Raw genomic sequence first — 20,192 nt, 5'->3', positions numbered from 1 at the left:
CTGGAAACGAGGACACTGCAAACGAGGATGCTTGTGTCTCAAGTGTACCATGACATCGAATTGAACTACGAATTGTTATTCAAACACTCCACCTGGAACCACCACCACTACCACCTCTTACACCACCACGTCCACCTCTGACACCACCACGTCCACCTCTCACACCACCACTACCACCTCTCCCACACCAGGTCCACCTCTGACACCACCACTACCACTACCGCCCCATACACAACCCCCATTACACCTCCCACACCACCACCAACTGCCACCTCCAGCCCCAATTCCCCCCACCACCCGTGCACCGCCAGTGTATTCCCCTCCATGCTGTACCAGCCAGTGGATTTATTTGTATGTGATGTTGTCTAGGGCAGGAGGAGGCCTCGGCCAAGGGGGAGGGAGGTAGTCTGGGTCCTGGGTGAGCGCTGGGTAATCCTATCAGCTAGCTGCTTGTAGAGAGTGGCGGCGACGGCGGTGGCGCTGGCCCATTGTGAACACGTTCCCCAGGAGTCAAGGATAGGGTCGAGGAGTGCCCAAGGCTACACTCTCCTTTATCCGCCGCTGTTCATCTCACAGGCAGCAGCCTCCGCAGCTACATGCTGCGAACAGTAGGGAGGGCGGTGTGACCTTGAACGTCTGTGTGCTTGTTTGTTTGCCAAGTTGTGTGTGTGTGTGTGTGTGTGTGTGTGGGTGCGGTGTGGTGTGGTGTGGTGTGGTGTGTGTGTGTGTATGTGTGTGTAGTTGTATCTATCCACTTATTTGTGTGTGTGTGCGTGTGTCATCTACAATTATCCACTTATGGATGGATGGGTTAGTGTAGTGTAAAGATCCATACACTTGTATGGAGTATGGAAGAGATTGTGTTTCTGATTGTGTGTGTGCATGTAAGGACATGCATGTGAAGAGCCTGATTATGATCTCCGTCTTTATGTTTGAACATGCCAACACCACTGGCTCTATCGTGATTGCTGCTGCGTGACGTGCTGATTATGACGCACTTCACAGCCAGACACCCTCGGTGTGACTATGACCAGATCCACCCTGGGGTATTGCATGTGTAATCCACTCTCTCTTTCTCTCCCTCCGTCTCTCTCTCAATGGATCAATGGCCTGTGATCTGCGGAGGGATTGTGGTCACACCTGGCATTAACATTGGCCTCCAGTGAATACCTGTGATCGGTTGTCATGCTTTCCAGACTAAATAGCAGTGTGCAACACTTCTGTATTGATGCTGCAACACAGGTTTAAAGAAGGATAGTGTAGGGCAAGGTTATGTAGTGGCTAGGAGGTTGGACGAGTCAGAGCAATGGTCTGAGTTTGTTCCCAGATGTCTGAATCCTACCAGCAGGCATCCTATAGCAAGGTGATCCATGAGATAGGTGAAACCGTTGTTATTTTGGCCCTAGAAGGGACTCATTGGTAAAAGGTGTAAATAGTAAGTGAATTGTGTGTGTGAATGTGTTCACACTACACTGGATGCAGTCAAACACATACAATGTGTTATTTCTTGAACACACCTGTAACACCTCTGCAGGAATAGTTTCCCCCTTGTATGTTTATGATTCCCCCCCCCTATCCCCCTCCTCCTTGTGCTTCTCATATTGACCCCTTCTCCTCTCTCTCTCTCCCTCTCTCTTCTCCCTCCCCCCCGCCCCCCCCCAGACGGGCCCCTGGAGCTGCCCCTCTTCCAGCTGATCCCCTCCCAGCGGCAGCTGGTGTTTCGGGGGGACCGGCTGCCCCTGCAGTGCACCGCCTCCTACCTGGAGCCCTCCGCCCAGCTGCACTGGAGCCACAACGGGCGCGCCGTGGCCACGCAGGAGGAGCGCGCCATCTACCTAGAGGACACACTGCTGCACGACTGCTGCCTGCTCACCAGGTATAAGGGAGCAGGGGGAGGTGGTTCTACGTTCTGTGTGAAACTATAAATACACGCATACACACAATGGGTTTTGATGCGTGTAAACGCGCATCCGTGAACGGCGTGTTTGGACACGTAAAGAAATGCACGTGTGGTGTGCATTTTATGCTAACATGGATCACGGCGGCCCTGCATCACGTTCACACGCGCACGTGCACACGCACACGCACGTACGCACGGACGCACGCACGCACACACAAAAACAATCCCTCTCTCTCTCTCTCTTTCTCTTTTGCTCTGTCATTCCCGGTTTCCCTCAGTTTTTCTCTCATTACTCATCCATATTTTATCATGTCTCTTTGCTGTCTGATCTCCCTGCTCCTCTCCCTCTCCCTCTTTCTCTTCCTCTTCCTTTTCCTCCTCTTCCTCGTCCTCCTCTTCCTTTACCTCCTCCTCTTCTTTTTCCTCGTCCTCCTTGCTCCTCCTCCTCTTGCTCCTCCTCCTCCTCCTCTTCCTGTTTCCCCTTCCTCCTCCTCCTTGCTCCTCCTCGCCCTCGTCCTCCTCCTCCTTGCTCCTCCTCGTCCCTCCTCGGTCTCCTCCTCAAGCTGTCCGTCTCCGTCTCCAGGAGGGGTCTGGTGTGATTTAGCTTAGCGTTATTGGCGCCCTTGATTCCGATCTGAAAGGACAGGACAGAATTGGCTTGGCAGCTCGCCACCACCCCTGGGGTAATCTCGTGCGCCGCACCCCCCCCCCCCCCCCCTACTCCCATCACTCTCCCCCCCCCCCCCACCCACCCCCAAGGGTGGTCCGGCTGTGGACCCCTAGTGCCCGGTGTGGGGCCGCTGGCTGTGCGGGGCCTGCCTGCGCTAAGCGGAACAGATGCTGAATCATAATTGCGACCGTAATGTGGGCGCCGGCGCCACAGCCGCTCGCACGCCTAAAGCACAGTGCTCACTTCCTGTGTGTGTGTGTGTGTGTGTGTGTGTGTGTGTGTGTGTGTGTGTGTGTGTGTGTGTGTGTGTGTGTGTGTGTGTGTGTGTGTGTGTGTGTGTGTGTGTGTGCGCGAGCAGGTTTGTCTCCGTCTATGTATCTGTAGCCTAGTGTATTTGCGTGCATGCATGTGTGTGGGGGTTTTACTTGTTTATGTGCATATGTGTGTGTTTTATTTATCGTGTGTGTGTGTGTGTGCGTGCGTTTTATTTGTGTGCATATGTGTGTGTTTTATTTGTGATTGCGTTAATGTTTGTGCTTTTTATTTATTTTATGTTTATGTGTCGGTTTTATTTGTGCTTTATGCGCCTGTGTTTACTTTTGCTTTTATGCGCCTGTGTGCTTTATTTGTGTCTATATGTGTGTGTATATTTTATTTGTGGGTGTGCGTGCGCATGTACTTGTGTGTGTGTGTGTGTGTGTGCGTGCGAGCGCATGCAACGTCATTATTAGATGCAGGAGTCCCATCAGCACGGGCCCGGAGGAAGGAGAGCATGGGTGTTGATTAGTTTAGCTGCTGCCTGCTCCCTCGTCTTCCTCGCAAACATAAATATTGATGATGAGTGGGGACAGAAATATGTCTCTCAGTGTCAACAGGGCCGGCGACGCCTCCCGTATCGCGGTTGACTTGGCAAGCGTCGCGACCATACACAACGAGCAGGCGCACACATTTCACAGATAAAACCGGCCATTGGTTTCAATGTGTGTCGATGTTTGCTGTTGTTTACTGCGTTGGGATTTACTGTGGGCTGTTTGTTAATCAGCCTGTGAGAGCGGCTGGAGGACGTGGTAATGGCTTCACTGACAGGGCAGGGCACCTAGTGGCACAGAGTGGGTCTGGTACACATAGTACCCTTAATACCCTGAATACCCCTAGTACCCAAAGTATACCCAGTGCTCCTAGAGTGTCTGGGTCACATAGTACCCTCATACCCCTGGTGTTAAAAGCACACCTAGTGGCCTTAATGTGTGGTACACATAGTACCTCTGAAACCTCTAGTATACAGAGTACCCTCTAATTCCCCTACTACCCAATACTACCAACAAGTACCCCCAGTTACAACCGGTACCCATAATACCAATAGTACCCCCAGGATCACTAGTACCCCCCAGCACCCACATGTACCCCCCAGCACCCACATGTACCCCCCAGCACCCACATGTACCCGTATAGCACTTGACACAGCGGCCTGGAGAGGCTGGCTGGTGCCGTCAGCAGTGACTCGGAAGGCGGGGCTGACTCCCGTCATTGGGAAGTATTTTGGCGGGGGCCGAGCGGCGCATAGTTACCGGCAGTGTGTGCGGATTCCCGTTCACCTTGCGAGGCTTGTCCTCGGCAGCCAATCGGCGGCGCCCCTTTTTCACGGCTTGTCGGAGAGGAAAGATAAACAGGATTTAGCCCGGTGGCATGAAGCCTCCTCCTCCCCCCCCCCCCCCCGCCTCCCTCTCCTCCCCCCCCCCACCCTGTTTGAATGGGTTCGCTCGCCGGGCGCCGTGAGCGCTCGGTGATAACGCTTATAGCTCCCCCTTCTGAAGGTGAGACGTGTGGAAGATACCTTTTTTATTTATTTATTTTTTTGTGTGTGTGTTTGTGTGTGGTTTTTAACAAGCGTTTCGCGCCTGTGAGCTGACCCACACGAAAAAAAAACTGTGTGTGTGTGTGTGTGTGTGTGTGTGTGTGTGTGTGTGTGTGTGTGTGTGTGTGTGTGTGTGTGTGTGTGTGTGTGTGTGTGTGTGTGTGTGTGTGTGTGGCCGCGTGCGTGCGTGCGTGCATGTGCGCTTCCGTGTGTGTTTCCGAGTGTGTGCTTCCGTATGTGCGAGCGTGCGTGCGTGCGTCCGTGCATGCGCGTGCACGACTGTGGGTATTCGCAGAACATTCTTGACTCACATTCGCCGAGCTGCAGTGGCTCCCCGCGTCGCCGCGCTGTCGCTCTGTTTCCCGTTGGCACGGGAACGAGGCGACACTCCCGGAGAGGAGGCAGGCAAGTGGACAGAACCCCCATTGAAATGCAGTGTGTGGGCCAGAAGAAACACATGCGCACAGACACACGCGCCCGCACACACACACACACGCACACACACACACGCGCACGCACACGCACACGCGCACACACACACACACACACACACACACACACACAAAACACTCTTAATGAGTTCAGGAGACAAGCCAAAACTCTGAGCATTAGCAAGGCCAGAGGCAAGGCTCAGACCAGTGCTAGATCATGTTTCATTAATCAAACATTTGAGAGCCCAGTAGTGTGCTAAGAGGTATCTCTGGTTATCCGTTTCATTTTTAATCAGGCTAATCCTGGGCAAAACGAAAGATCCCGCTTTGGATACGGTGGCGAAGCGCAGGGTAGTGTGTTTTCCCCTTCACTTCTCATGCGCCTCAGATCTCCCTGCTCTCAGGCTACTGGGTAGAGTGATGCTTTAAAGCATTTAGTGTGTTCGATATTAGATGTGAAGAAAATTAATATTGTTCAATATAGAATGTTATGCTGTTTACTTACCATCTCTTGGAAAAAGCTCACAAAGGGATCTTTTTCTTATGTCCAATTTCCAACATGAAATCAAAGTGTTTTTAATACATCACGTTTTTTTTTTCTCCAACGGTGCGTAACTTCTGCCTGAAATATTCAGTCAGTGATGGCCCTCGTGATTGCCGGCAGCATCTGTTGCCATGGCGACCCAATTCGATAACGTCCACAGGTTTTGCCTTCAAGTTCATCAGCTTATTTCCCCGTATTTTCACCTAGTCACAGAAAAAGAGAGAGTGGAGAACAATATATATATATATATATATATATATATATATATATATATATATATATATATATAGACATGGCTATTTATGTAATGAGGGATGATCAGGTTGAGTAATATTTAATGTTAAATGTCTTGGCGGGGGAGCAGAGCGAGCGGTCGTCCTGCAGTGTTTCCCGGGATCAATTCATCACACAGAGTGGCGTGGTAGAAGGTTATTTATATGAACACTGCTTGGCTCGTGTGCACGTGTGTACGGGGGAAAGGTGTCCTTCTATCCGAAAATAATTCTGCCGTTGTCACTGCACATGATTTAATACAAGGCTGTGTGTGTGTGTGTGTGTGTGTGTGTGTGTGTGTGTGTGTGTGTGTGTGTGTGTGTGTGTGTGTGTGTGTGTGTGTGTGTGTGTGTGTGTGTGTGTGTGTGTGTGTGTGTGTGTGTGCGCGTGCGTGCTTGCAGGGTTTTGTGAGCGCGCGCACGTGTGTGTGTGTGTGTGTGTGTGATCCTCGCCGAATCCACCGGACATGACATGACAGCCGGAGGAAAACATTCTTCCTTTTGTTGTTTCCATGGGGACATGAGCTACCAAAAATGAAAAAAATAAACACCATAACCCTTTTCCTCCAAAGCCCTATTTGTTATATTCAGCTATGAATGGCTGTCCAGGGAGCTTTTCAAACCAAACATGACGTGGCTTTAAGAAAGACCCTTTCCCCATGTGTATATGTCTATGTATATGTGCGGAGACAGCCCGATCTACGGGCCGTTGGAAACGGAGCGGGACGGAGCAGACGTCCACCGTCTCGTAAGCAGCATTATGCAAAACAAATTGTTAAATACCGAGCGAGCGTGAATGTTCCTAATAGGTCCTCCGGGAAGCCCTCCACAATGGCTCAGTGTTGGTGGAGAGGATGTAGGTCAGCTCCTACCTCCACGCCGGCTGGGTGCGGATGTCTCGCGCTCCCTTCTGACCCTCTCTCTCTCTCTCTTTGATTCTCTCTCTCTCTTTGACTCCAACAGTTGGACTCTCTCTCTCAGACACTCTCTTTATCTCACTCTCTTACTCTTCCTGATTCCCTCTCTCTCTCACACTGATTATCTGTCTCTCTCTCTCTCTCTCTCTGTGTCTCTCCGTCCCTCTCTTTGTCTCTGTCTCTGAACGCTTGTTTCATTCGGGGCAAGGCCAATAACTACTGCACACAGAAAGCAAATACCCATAATAATAATAATAACACTGCTAATAATACTTGTTGTTGATCAAGGGTCTGGACCTCTTCCCCTTGTTTTGTCTGGGTTTGGGATTTCACCGGGAGGGAGAGAGAGGCGGGGGGGGGGGGCGGGGTAGGGGGCACCTGCTGCTGCTCTCTCTATTCAGCCTCGGTCACCTCTTTGTTGTTGATTGTTTTCCCCATTGTAAGGCTGGGATGAGGGGGGGGGGGGGGAGGATGAAGAGCGTAGGAGGTGAGGGGGCCAGCCTTTAGACGGCTGGCCCCTGTTCACACAGAAAGAGAGAGTCACCGTCCCCGTTGTGACCGGTTTCGCCACGAGGGACCGTTTTCTGTCTGTCTGTCCTTCTGTTCGCTACCTGTGAGTTATTTCAGTTTAATTCTAGGACGACTGCGGTTATGTTCCACACGCTGGTGCTGATACTTGGACGGCGCGGAGGAAGTTTCTATTTAGGGCCCAACCAGAGGATTAAACCTCTACTCTGTGGTTTGTGTTCCTTGGAAGGAGATCTGCCGTCGGAGAGGGAGGAGAAAGGGGCGAGAGAGAGTGAAACAAAGAGAGAGACTCAGGGAACGCGAGGGGAACGCGAGCTAGAGAGGAGGTGGATCTGGAGGTCGAACTGAAAAGGGCTCGTATGATGCTGTGTTTCCAAGAAGTATTTGTGAGAAAATCGGTGTAAAAAAAACAACGAATGGTTGGGAGAAAGATATTAAAGCATTTTTTTTTATATTTTAAGTCGTCAGTGAAGGAAACTACGACACTGAAACGTGCCAGCCAGGCCACCGCATTTAACCCTCTCGACGACACGTCCAGTCACCTTGACAACGGCCTCATCCTGGACATACCTCAGTGAAGGAGGTTTAATCATCCCTGTTGACACGGGGCTGTACTGACCACAGGGAGGGGCAGAAATAAGAAAAATCCTTCTCACAATGACGCCCGAGGGTGACTCATTTCCCAAGCATTATTCAGCAGCGCAGGCCAACAAAGCGTGATTCTTCTTCTGTGTGTGTGTGTGTGTGTGTGTGTGTGTGTGTGTGTGTGTGTGCGCGTGTGTGCGTTCTATATTTGGTATTTGTCTGTTGTCGTTGCTGATGCTTAATATCCCACAAAATCCGAGAGTCTCCTGTCAGAACAATGACAGAGTTTTTTCAACACGGCGGTAAACTGCCCTGAGGGATTGGCTTGAAGTAAATGTTCCAACGCCAAGGCCGTAATGCAAATGTTCTCTATGTAAAGCACGAGGGCCCCGAGACCCAGAGTACCTCGATCTGTGCGTTCACATGCAGGCCTTTTGCTGAGAAAGAAAAATGAATTGAGGTTCAGTTTTATTCCGATGTCAAAACACGAGGTGGATAACACTGGTTTGGCTGTGGCCCCGTTTTCTCAGGAGATTACGTAATACGTTAAAGTGTATCTTTTTATAATTTGTTTCATGCTACACAAACGGCGCTTGATGTTAACTTGCTGATAATTCAGTCAAGATATTAGTGGGCATGAATGGAAAAAAAAGTAAAGTGTTCTTCGTTTTTTAACATTGTTCTCTGTTTTACATTATATAAGACGCTCACTTATTGCAAGTGTTTTTCACAGCAGTAGGCAGAGAGAGAGAGAGAGAGTTATATTTTTCGGTCAAATATCTCAGGCGGTTCTTGGAGATAAGTTTTCTTTGTCACATTTCATAGCTGGGGAACATAGAATAGAAAATGTACAGTAAAATAGTTTTCAAAGGAGGCTTTTGGAGTGTTTCCAAATGTTTTCTAACTGACCTGAAGCTGAACTGGCTTCCATGGAGACCATGTTATTGAGAAAATATCTGCAGATGATTTTGCTATAAGCTATTTCTAATGAAGTTGATAGAGGACAGAGGCTCATTCTACCATTGAATGCCAACCAGTTTCGGCCTTCATATGAAAATGTTAAAACTAGTGTACAATTACTTTTCTTTCATTGTCTCCCCTTCTAAAACATTCTCTTAAATGTCTGCTGAGGTGCGCTAAGTAGAACTACCAACAATATTGCACATATTTTGACTGCAATTGTGATGTATTGGTAGATAAAACAACTGCATTTTTGCCATGTAGTGCACATCTCCATGGTGATATTGTCTTGTTGCTAAGCAATCCCTGTTCACTATGTTTTATTTTTTACATAATATGCCTAATCCTTGATATTAGCCTGTTTGGTAAGGAACGTGAGTGAGTCTTTGCCTGTCTTCAATGTTCATCAGTTGAATCAGTTAATTTCCATCGAGGCAGAAGTGTGGCCTGACAAAGCAGACTCAAGCCTGCAATGATAGTCCTGAGTGAACAGTATTATTTTAAGCTCCGTCACATATTTACATGCCCTAGATGATGAATTGGGTCCGAGGATGAATTGCCCATTTGTTCTTCACCCACACGTGTGCGTTTACACTCACACACGCACACACACCCGCACGCGAACACATACACACACACGCACACACAGACACACGCACATGCTCATGCACGCACACACGCACGCACCATTTTCCGTGTTTACAGTTTGTCTCCCCCCTCTGTCTCCCCCCTGACCAGTGAGATCTTCCTGTCCAACATTGACGTGGGCGTAGCTGGCGTCTGGGAGTGCCAGGTGATCAGTTCCCGTGGCAACAGGTCCCGTCAGATGGAAATTGTCGTCGTGGAGACGTCAGCCACGTATTGCGCAGCCGACAGAGTGAGCAACAACAAGGGGGATTTCAGGTCAGTGGAGCCCAGATGAGGGGGCGGGGTGTCATGGATGTCATGTCCAGGCTATTCATTATTTTGTGCAGAACAATAATTGTAAATTGGTTATTGGAAAAATATTACAACAGCAATGACCACGACGACAACAACAACAAAAAAGCAATTATGGTTTTCTCTTATTGTGCACACATCAATGCCCATACCTGGTGTCCCAATGAAAAAAAAAAAAGGGAACCCTTAAAACAATGAGGCAATTCAAGCATGCGACAGGCATGTCCACTAGCCATGGGATGAGCTGCGATGAGAAGATCAGACATATGGTGGATCGTACACTAAGTGAAAGAATGAATGTGTCAGAAACGACAACACAGCCCGACAGCTCAGCCACTGGATCCCCAGCATTCTTCCATCAGGTGATTTTGTTACTATGGCGATGAAAGATGACAGATGACGGGCAAAGAATACTGTCGTGGGCAGTGCAGTCTGCCTGGTAGTAAAAAATAAAAAGAAGACTCATTCTATTGTCATGTGCTTGGAAGTTCTTTGCATGACATGTGCAATTAACACCATCACCACCCACCTTCTCCGCACTCTAGCTAGCCTTCCACTGTGCAACAGATTAGCTGTGTGCTGTAAACCAGGCCATCTCTGCTGTGCTAAACAGGCCACCCCCATGCTGCTAAACAGGGTAGCCTTGCTAGGTTGAACAGGCTAGTTTTACGGCGCTAAACAGGGCAGCTCTCTGCACTGCTTTTGCTATCTAGGTGGATCCCGCATGTCTGCTGTCAATCTGATACACTCCTGCTGGGATACTCGCTCTATTTTATTGGTTAATTCATGCTAGGCTAATACTTTTTATTTGCTGCGGGCAGCGCATCCTAGCTATGCCACGAGATGGGAGCCTTCCATCGGTCCCCAACTGGAACAATAATTAATGAAGGATTCCCATCGTCGTGCACAGTGCTATTCAAGATGACACCGTTACAACGACGCGCTAGAAACCGCCCCAATTTATACATTATATATTGCTGCGGGAGAATATTGAGATATTTTATTCAAGCTGCGAGAATTTGTCACGCTTTAAGCTTTTATTGATGGATGTACGAGGGCGCAAGTTTATCAATCGCAGCAGATGGTGTGTTGATTCAAGCATGTAGTTGATTGTCATGCCATCCCTGCTCCCTACTTCCTGTGAGAGTCTGTCTGTCTCTTTCTTCCTCCGTCTCTCTCATTCTCCCTCTCCTTCCCCATCTGTGTGTCCTTCTCTCTCTCCCTCTTTCCCTCTGTCTCTCCTCCACTACCCCGGTGTGCTGTGCTGTGCTGCCGCGGTGGGTGGAGGAGATTTAATACGGGGGTTACAGCTTAAGCCCGGCAGCACGTGCTTGCTGTCCTGTGCATGTTGGAGCCCACTGTACTCTGAATGTGGCCCACTTCCAGAGCCCAGAGACGGGAGGGACTGTGGTTGCTCTGGGCGTAATGGGCTGGAAAATTAGAACCATTCTCTGTCTTTTTTGTAGAGAGAGAGGGGACAGATTTCTGTGTGTGTGTGTGTGTGTGTGTGTGTGTGTGTGTGTGTGTGTGTGTGTGTGTGTGTGTGTGTGTGTGTGTGTGTGTGTGTGTGTGTGTGTGTGTGTGTGTGTGTTAGAATGGCTGTCAAAACAGCTTTTGAGCTGTTAACGTTCCATTTTTAAATAAAGTCACCTTCCGTTTAGAAAGTAACAATAAAGTAAAAGCCATATTGATTGATTTTTGACTTTGCTAAATGTTTAACCTCCACCCTGAAACTTGCTGGGAGGGGGTAATGAGTGTTATCGACTATATCTAACCTTACGAAACACATCTGCTGATCTCTTACTTCATGGGAGCTGTTTTCGTCGGTCAACACTTCCCAGGGCGAGAAAAAATAATAGAAACATGAGGAGAAGAACAACACTATTGAAAACGACAAGGAGAACGAGTCCTCTCTGCCAATATGTGCACATTCAAAGCACCCAGTTCCGGAGATGACGTTTCCCTGAAACCAAGAAGCGATTTAACCAGAAGGTTAAAAAAATAGAAATACCAAAAGCCGAAATTGTATTTTGAAGGAAATGCAAGTTGTCACGTTGTTCTCTCAGGTGGCCCAAGACCCTGGCCGGCATCCTGGCCTTCCTGCCCTGCGCCCCTTCTACGTTTGGCTCGGCGCCTCACCCGTGGGGTCACACCCCCGCCCGTCACAACCCTCACCGTCAGCACCGTCCTCATCCTCAGCAGGCGGTCCCCCGGCCAGAGAAGAAGGCGTGGCGGCGGTGCGACCGGGCGGGCCGCTGGGCCGAGGAGGACTACACCCAGTGCCCCTACGCCAGCGAGCTGACCCGCGTGCTGCACGAGATCACCCAGGTAGGAGGGACCCTCGACCACGGCCCCACCCGACCAACCTCCCCAAATCAGGCAGTGATTTGGGGGAGGAGTGCGCTATTGACACCGCTGTCTTGTTACAAAACACAACTCACAGCGAGTTTGAACCTATATACTTTGTCCTGTGTTTTGTGTTACTATTAACTACTATTAACTCGCCTGACAACTTAACAAAGTTATCATTTAGGTCCGGTAATCTATACTCATATGTTAATGGGTTTGGTTTCCATGTTGTATTAGCTTATGCACTTTTGTATTCGTCATTCAGCGTTCCCCACAGACCCATTGCACACACACTACACACATTGTTTCTGCTTATTGTAATACAAATGAATCTCATTCTTATTCAGTATGTGCCTCTATTTCCTAACAGATGTTTTAATCACAGGATGAAACACAATAATTATTTCCGTATTGTAGCCCGAGCCCTTGCCAATAAGCACCAACATGAATAATTACTGTTTAATAAGGTGTGGGGCTCTTTTCAGAAGCAGAATTCGCTTTAAACGTAGTCACCTTCAAAATACATACATTAAAGCTTCAAAAGACTAAGATAACAAAGCAAAAAAAAATATACAAAAAAAGTGTATTTTTCTCTCTTCTTGTTTTGCCAAGATGACCATCAACGCCAGCAACGCAAGCCCCTTGGGGCAGCAGTTGGTCGCGTTCACCAGCAGGGCGGCGCTGTTCACCGACGTAATGGACGTCATCTTCGTCACGCACCTGGTGGAGAGGCTCACCCGGCTGGCCGAGAAGCGCAGCGATGTAGGAACACACACAACGCTCACACTCGCACAGAAGTCCTTCACAAAAGTGAAAACGGATTTAGACGTGGTGCAACAACACACACACACACTCTGTGGTGTGTAACGGAGTTTTAGTCATCGTGATAGGCAGCCTACTCTAGAAACATGCACAGTTGTGCTTTTATGAATTAAACTGTAATCTGAGCTAATAGGATTTAAAGGGCAACCACGTTCCTTTTTCATTTGCGCTGACATTTCCGATGTGCACGTTTAATTCCGAATTCTGCCAAAGGTGGGCTGCTACGGCTCCTGTTACAGTAGTGAAAATCTGTTGAGTAGATGCTGCGTGGGACGGAAGAATCAAGGGATTTTTTCCACCAATTAAATTTGATGCGGTGAAAGGGAAAGAAGAGAGAGAGATAGGTGGTCATGCAGAGCGAGAGAGACAGACATGCTGAGAGAAAAAGAGACATAACAAAGCAGAGGAAAGTGTGAGAGGGAGGGAGAGAGAGAGACAGACATGCTGAGAGAAAGAGACATAAAGACAGATGGATGGAGTGAGACAGAGGGTAAGAGAGACAGACATGCTTAGAGAAAGAGAGACAAAGACAGATGGATAGAGGGAGAGAGAGACAGGCATGCTGAGAGAAAGAGACAAAGACAGATGGAAAGAGTGAGACAAAGGGAGAGAAAGAGAGAGACAAGTGCATGTTGACAGAAGGAGACTTGCAGACAGAGAGGGAGAGAGACGTGTGCAGAGAGAGACAGAGAGACGTGTAGAGAGATAGAGAGAGGGAGAGAGGCTTTACAAGAAGACACAGGCAGAACGACAGCGACGCAACGCGTTCTCGCTCAAAGCCCCTCAATCGATTGCAGACAGCTTAACGTTTTACCTCTTTCCTTTCGCTGCTGTGCAGCTCTCCGAGCTGAATGGCAATCCCGGCCCTGAAGATGACACATGTGCGTACTTCTTCAAAGAGCGCTCTATTTAAACCCCCCCAAATCACTCCCTTCCTCTTTTCTTTCCCTGTGGCTGGGAGAGGGGTTATCAGGTTACCGGGGGCCTCACGTCATGTTTAAAAGGTCAGGTCGCGCGCGGCCACAGATAATCCAGCATCTTCCCGCGATGAACGGTTAAGCCGATAGCTCCGGCTAGCTGGTGTGTGTGTGTGTGTGTGTGTGTGTCTATGCCGGCAGGATCGTGTCATATTACGTGCGCACATATCAACTGAACGTGTCACACCCGCGTGCTTTGACGCCTGTGCAGCAGACAGCGCCTGACGTGTAATGTACTTTCCTCATTGACTTATAATAGTCCCCCGTTTATGCGTGATGACTGCTGCACGCCGGTAATCACACTACGCGTAGTGACTATGTGTAACATTCATGCGTTTTTTAGCGAACGCACGCATTAATGCTTGCATGAAGATAATTGAACATTTTTGTCAGGCGCTCACACGTACGCGGAAACGACATGCGCAAACTCTGTCACGCGTAACAAGAAGCTGCCTACGTATGAAGCAGCATGCGCACGTCTGCCTGTCACTGTTTGACAAATGTTGTTACGCGTTCACACACACGTGCGGTCGCAGATTCTGATGCTGCTCGGCCGGAAGTTGATCTGCACGGTGCGCACACTACGCGTTACATGAACGTGTAGTGTAGTTGTTCTGTGTTCCATTTCCATCCATCCCCTGGTTGACTAAAATGAAAAGGCCAACTACACTACACGTGAACGCGTAACAATATTTGTCAAACAGTGACAGACAGACGTGCGCACGCTGCTTCATACGTACGCAGCTTCTTGTTACGTGTGAAATACAATCTGTGCGTAGCAACGCACGCACACACGCATGCATAACAAAGTACCCATGCGTGCACACACACGTTGCTGCGCATCTTTCCAAGTGTTTTGACTTCGATTTCACCCCATAGTGTGTGTGTGTGTGTGTGTGTGTGTCTGTGCTCGTTCACACACGCCGCCATAGCAGGGTATTTCTTGGATATTCACAGCAGCTTGCATCTTCCCACCATGACCACCCTCGCTCAGCCACAGAGGACCCGTATGATGAAGCAACTGGAAATTAAAAAGGGGGGAGAAAGAAAGGAGGTGTAAATAGCTAACTGTCATCCCAAGGAAGTGATTATGTCCCAACGGTGGGGCTAATCGAAATTAAATCTGCCCGTAATGAATGAAGACACTTTTTTTCCGCCCTCATACTTTGGACTGGAGATTATATTATAAACGTGTCTATTGTTGTGGAAGTGATTGATGTAATGATGAGTCTGAGTGTGGATGGCTGCTGTTTGCCTGTGTGCGTTTGTGTGTATGTGGTTGTGTGTGCGCATGTTAGCAATAAAATGCTAAGGGCATCCGTAGTCGTTATACTACTACAATATATATTTTATATATTATATATGATATATATATATATATACTGTATATATACGTATATACTGTATATATAGTATATATATATAAGTGTGTGTGTGTGTGTGTGTGTGTGTGTGTATACAGTTTATACTATATATATATACATATATTTTACATCTACATTTTTACATTCAGGGCATTTTTGCAGATGCTTTTATCCAAAGCGACACAACGGTTCATACACACCGACGACGGAGTCAACCATGCAAGGCGACAGCCAGCTCATCAGGAGCAGTTAGGGTTAAGTGTCTTGCTCAGGGACAAGTCAACCTGCTCTACCTCCTGAGCTAAGCCGACCCCATATATACTGTGTGTGTGTGTGTGTGTGTGTGTGTGTGTGTGTGTGTGTGTGTGTGTGTGTGTGTGTGTGTGTGTGTGTGTGTGTGTGTGTGTGTGTGTGTGTGTGTGTGTGTGTGCAGTATATACTGTATATATATATATGAAAGGGGCAATAACGAGGTGGTGGCGGGGGCTCCACAGCTGGGGGGCTACGTGTGGGACATCGCCAGCAACATGATGCTGGTGGAGGAGCACGTGCTGTGGATGGCGCAGAACGAGGCGCGCGCCTGCACCCGCATCGTCCAGTGTGTGGAGCGCATCGCCGACATGGCTCTGACCACGGACCACCTGGTCATATCCAAGGTGCACGCGCGCACGCACGCACGCACGCGCATGCATGCACACACACACACACACACATACGCACGCATGCACAGACACACACGCACATGCACAGACACATGTGCATGCACATGCACATGCACAGACACACATGCACAGACACACACACACACACACACACACATGCTGGACTCCCACAGCTGCTCATACCCAGTTCCTTTGTTATTATCATGTAGGTTAATCAGGTTCTAATTTGCCGCTGGTACATTTCCTATTGCAGCTTTCCCTGTTTGTTTGATTTACATCTTTGTCTTTCCTGTCTACGCTCTCATTGGATGAAAGCCATCCAACTCAATGATATTGACATAAAATGTGTTGTGTCTCTGGCTCCGCCCCTTCCTGCTGTCCCTGCCTCATTCTTTATTTATAAAACATTCCTTCCTTAATTTATTCCTTACTCTCTCCACCAAGGTGTCTGCGAACATCGCCCTGGAGGCCATCAGCGTGCGTCCAGCCTCCTCCCCGGGACTGTCCTGCGTGGTGATCCAGCAGGCCGTCTCCCCCCCCTCCTCCTCCTCCTCCTCCTCCTCCTCCTCCTCCTCCCCCCACGCCCCCCGCCCCCATGGCAACCGCCGCCCCCAGCACGCCCAGCAGGACGTGGGCGACAGAGACCCGGACCTCGAGGAGGCGGCTGGCTCGCTGCTCAGCATCCAATGCCACGTCCTCAACGGCAGCAGTCTGCTCCCGCCGGCCAATCAGCTGGGCAAGGTACGTGGAGAGGGGCGGGGCCTGTCTAGAGAACCTCCAGAGGACCTGCCTGTCTTGTCTTTTGGGGTTTTATCGACTTTGAACATTCTAATCGGGAATTTCATTCATGTTGAAAGCATAGCAGTGTAGAAGGACGGACGACAAACGAAGCATCATACAAGTGCATATTAATAATAATTAATAGTTAATAATGTCCAGTATATAATGGGCCTGGTGAGCGTCTATGTAGAGACAGCCCCTTTCTCTGCCAAAAATCCAGTAGGGCATCTTAACGTCATATGGTAGACTGGGAAGGAACTGGGAGAGACACAATGCTTTATCTCAGGTTGTGAGATATCATTACCTTAGACGATCTTGGTTTCAGACGATGTTTCCTGTCATAGAGAATTGACAGAGGGGATTCAAGGGGATTCAGGATGCTCTCAATAATGCCATATCCCATGGCTTCAGATTGGCAGCATGGTGGTGACCCCCCCCTCAGGCAGACCAGGTTCACGACTCTGGCTGTGAAATAGTAGTCGGCCGTTATTAAGGCCCTGTTGTAAATGCCACCCTAATGCAGCGTTCACGGCATACACAACAAACATAATGACCACTAGTAAGTCAGAACAACACTGCTCGGTATAGCAGTATAGCTGTTCAGGTTGTCAGCCTCAGAGTGCGCTTCCACAGCTGGATTCTGTCTCTGCTGATAGACTCCAGCTGTGGCCCTCCTATTGCTACGTTTCTTATACTAATTAACGTTACAGGAGAGAATATCACAAAGACAACATAAGTTATTAACTCCTGTTATTATTAGGATTTCTTTATTTCATTATCCTTATTTGTTTTCACATTCTTAGTTATCTAAATCAACAGCTTTTTAATAGTTATCTTGTCATGCAATGTCATTTATGTTCCCCCGGTGATTATTTCTAATCTAATCTAATAGTAATTGTCTCTATTATTAATTTCCATGTTCTGAATGACGAGTTCAATATTGTTTTATTGAACTATTTGTGTGTTTGTGGGGTGAAATTCATGACTCTTATTTATCCTGCATACACAGCATGAAGCTAGCTATTCTGCGTTTGGTAATTTCTGCTGTACTAGCTTGTTCTCCATGGTCTGGCTGGGCATATTTCTCTGCCCCGTCCGAACACAAACCCCACACTATGAGGTAAGCCCTTATAACCTCCCTCCAAGCGTTTGTCAAGATAGTATTACCTCATAACAGAAATGGGATGTAAACAAGCCGCTGTGCACCAATTGAACATACATGCTAAAGATATCCAGCTGAAGAATTTCAATTTCCACTGTCTGTCATTTAGCTCTAAATGGGGACCGGATACGTTCATGGCAGTGTGGAATATCAAAATATTGTCTCAGAAGAAAGTAGTAGACAGTGCTACAGTGTTGACTTTGCCAGCGGCATTCTCACCTAGCAAGTCTCTGACAATATTATTGGCGCCTGGAACAGTTTGCTCTCATCTAACTGTACGTGGTGTCTTAGTGTGGGCAGAGTGGCGTGAGGCCAGAGTGAGTTAATGGCGTTAATGGCTGTTCAGGCCACAGGCGCGGACCATGAGCGGGCGCCTATGTTAGAAACATCATGTGACATGACTCCAAGGTACACGCAGCGATGGAAGAAAGTCGTACGAGTCGTGTACCACTTGAAATGGTCGTAATGTGGTCAAGTGATTCGTTTTTTGGTATTTTTCGTCTCAAGGCCATCACTTTATATAAAAAGCCATTACCTTAACAGAATTGTAAGCTGGTCATTTCTGAAATACATTCAGCCTATTGTTGCAATATAATCAGTGTCGAAATGGAATATATTCTATAAATGTGTCATAATATTTCCCATTTCACATATTAATTGTGAAAAGTAGTGGTGCTGTAGCATCGAACCGCACGCAACGCCTTGAGATTTCAACATTGGCTCCACACAAACCATGCTAAAGCGCTCCGAGGTATCTGTGTGTGTGTGTGTGTGTGTGTCATGGGAAAAACTATGCTCCCTAAATTTCCCAAGGCATGAAATATTTTATAACATCACACAACGTCTTTGCTTTGAAGACGTATTGCTCCAGATGGACTCTTTGCCATACAAAAAGGCACACACACAAACACACACACACACACACACACACCCACCCACACATACACACTGTAGTTTAGAAGACAGACCTTCTCTCCCCACTCGTAACTCGAGCCCAGAATAACTTGTCCCTGTTGCTTAGAACAGGCTGTCTGGACACATTCTGGAGGACTTGGCATCGCTTTTCCGTATCAAGTATGTGCACTCCGTGGCTAGAGACTTTTTCAGCCAGGCTTGGTTCAGTTGGCCGTTTGTGCACCGTGAGGGATATGCTTGAATCCATTGTGTCTCGCTGTGACGATACCTGCCTGAATAGTTCATGTTCATCTTGTTCGCTTGTCAGCTGCAAAAATTAAATTTGCAGATGATACCACTGTTGTAGGCTTAATCACCAACGATGATGAATCATCTTACAAAGCACAAGTGTCGTGGCTGGCAGAGTGGTGTTCCATTAACAAACTGACCCTCAACATCTCCAAGACCAAGGAGATGGTGGTTGATTTCAGGAGCAAAAATAAAAAAACTTCTGCATCCCCTGGCCATCATGGACCAAACTGTAGATTCGGTGGACAGCTTCAGGTTCCTTGGGACCACCATATCCTCCAGTCTTAAATGGAACACTAATGTCAGCCACATTGTGAAAAAAAAAGGTCACCAGAGACTTCTTGTTCTTTTTAAGACAACTTAAGAAATTTAAAGTGTCTAAGGCTAGGATGCTTCAATTTTATAGGGCTGTGATAGAGAGTATCCTAACTTCTCTCTATCACTGTGTGGGGGGTAACTGTTCAGCAGATGATAAGTCTGCTCTGAACAGGGTAGTTAGGTCAGCATCCAGAATCATTGGTCTAGACCTCCCCAATATCGGTGACATCTACAACACTCAGAACTGGACTGAAAATAGTCTTGGATTCATCTCACCCTGCTAATTCCCTTTTCAGCCCTCTACATCAGGCAAAAAGTTGAGAAGCATCAGGTCCAGATCCACCCGGTTCTCAAATAGCACCTATCCTCGGCTGTGAGGGCCCTTAACTCCAACCAACACTCATTATCTGCTCTGCTTACAAAGCTATGTCCTCCTCCTCAGTGTATTTAAATGCACTAGCACTTTGTCTTCACTCTGGTAGCAACGCATGTGTCTAGTTTTAAATTAATGTGATGTCTTTTGTGTATTTCCAGTCAGACTTGTTGTCTCCTTTGTTCTGTGTGGTTTTGTACTGTCTGTGTGAGCCAATATCACCAAAATGAATTCCAGACGATTTGCGTCGTTTGGCAATAATAAAGACTTGACTTGACTTGATATATCTTGTTAGCTGAAAATATTGTATTTTCAAAATATGCTATATTTTGAAAGAAGTTAAATCAAATGCCTCTTCCAATAGGAACAATGTTTATTCAAAATCGTAGTTGCATAACTTTCAATTTAGATTTTACTCTGGGCTATGCTAACACACTGCCTGCTAGGGGTTTTGTCACTCTTCTCACGATCCAATCAAATCCCGTCGGACCAAATCTCATTCCACCTCCGTTCTGTCCTGTGTTAATTACCTGTTTTACTGGGAGATGTGTCACAGCAGCACAGAGAAAGATATGCACCGA

General features: G+C 47.9%; 1 protein-coding gene across 2 annotated transcripts in view; it reads left to right on the top strand.

The window, feature by feature from the left end:
* adgra1b (adhesion G protein-coupled receptor A1b) overlaps positions 1-20,192 on the top strand; it is a 111,774-nt gene that overhangs the window by 9,126 nt on the left and 82,456 nt on the right. For both annotated transcript variants that reach the window (XM_084470534.1, XM_084470533.1), the window contains 6 exons: positions 1,663-1,876; positions 9,401-9,565; positions 11,668-11,929; positions 12,563-12,712; positions 15,608-15,769; positions 16,220-16,516. In XM_084470534.1, coding sequence (XP_084326660.1) covers positions 1,663-1,876; positions 9,401-9,565; positions 11,668-11,929; positions 12,563-12,712; positions 15,608-15,769; positions 16,220-16,516 — 1,250 coding nt within the window. The remainder of the gene's footprint in view (positions 1-1,662; positions 1,877-9,400; positions 9,566-11,667; positions 11,930-12,562; positions 12,713-15,607; positions 15,770-16,219; positions 16,517-20,192) is intronic.

This window comes from Micromesistius poutassou, assembly GCF_964030765.1.
Source record: "Micromesistius poutassou genome assembly, chromosome: 7".
Classification (NCBI taxonomy): domain Eukaryota; kingdom Metazoa; phylum Chordata; class Actinopteri; order Gadiformes; family Gadidae; genus Micromesistius; species Micromesistius poutassou.
The sequence above is the reverse complement of the archived record's forward strand: the minus strand, read 5'-3'. Positions and strand labels throughout refer to the sequence as shown.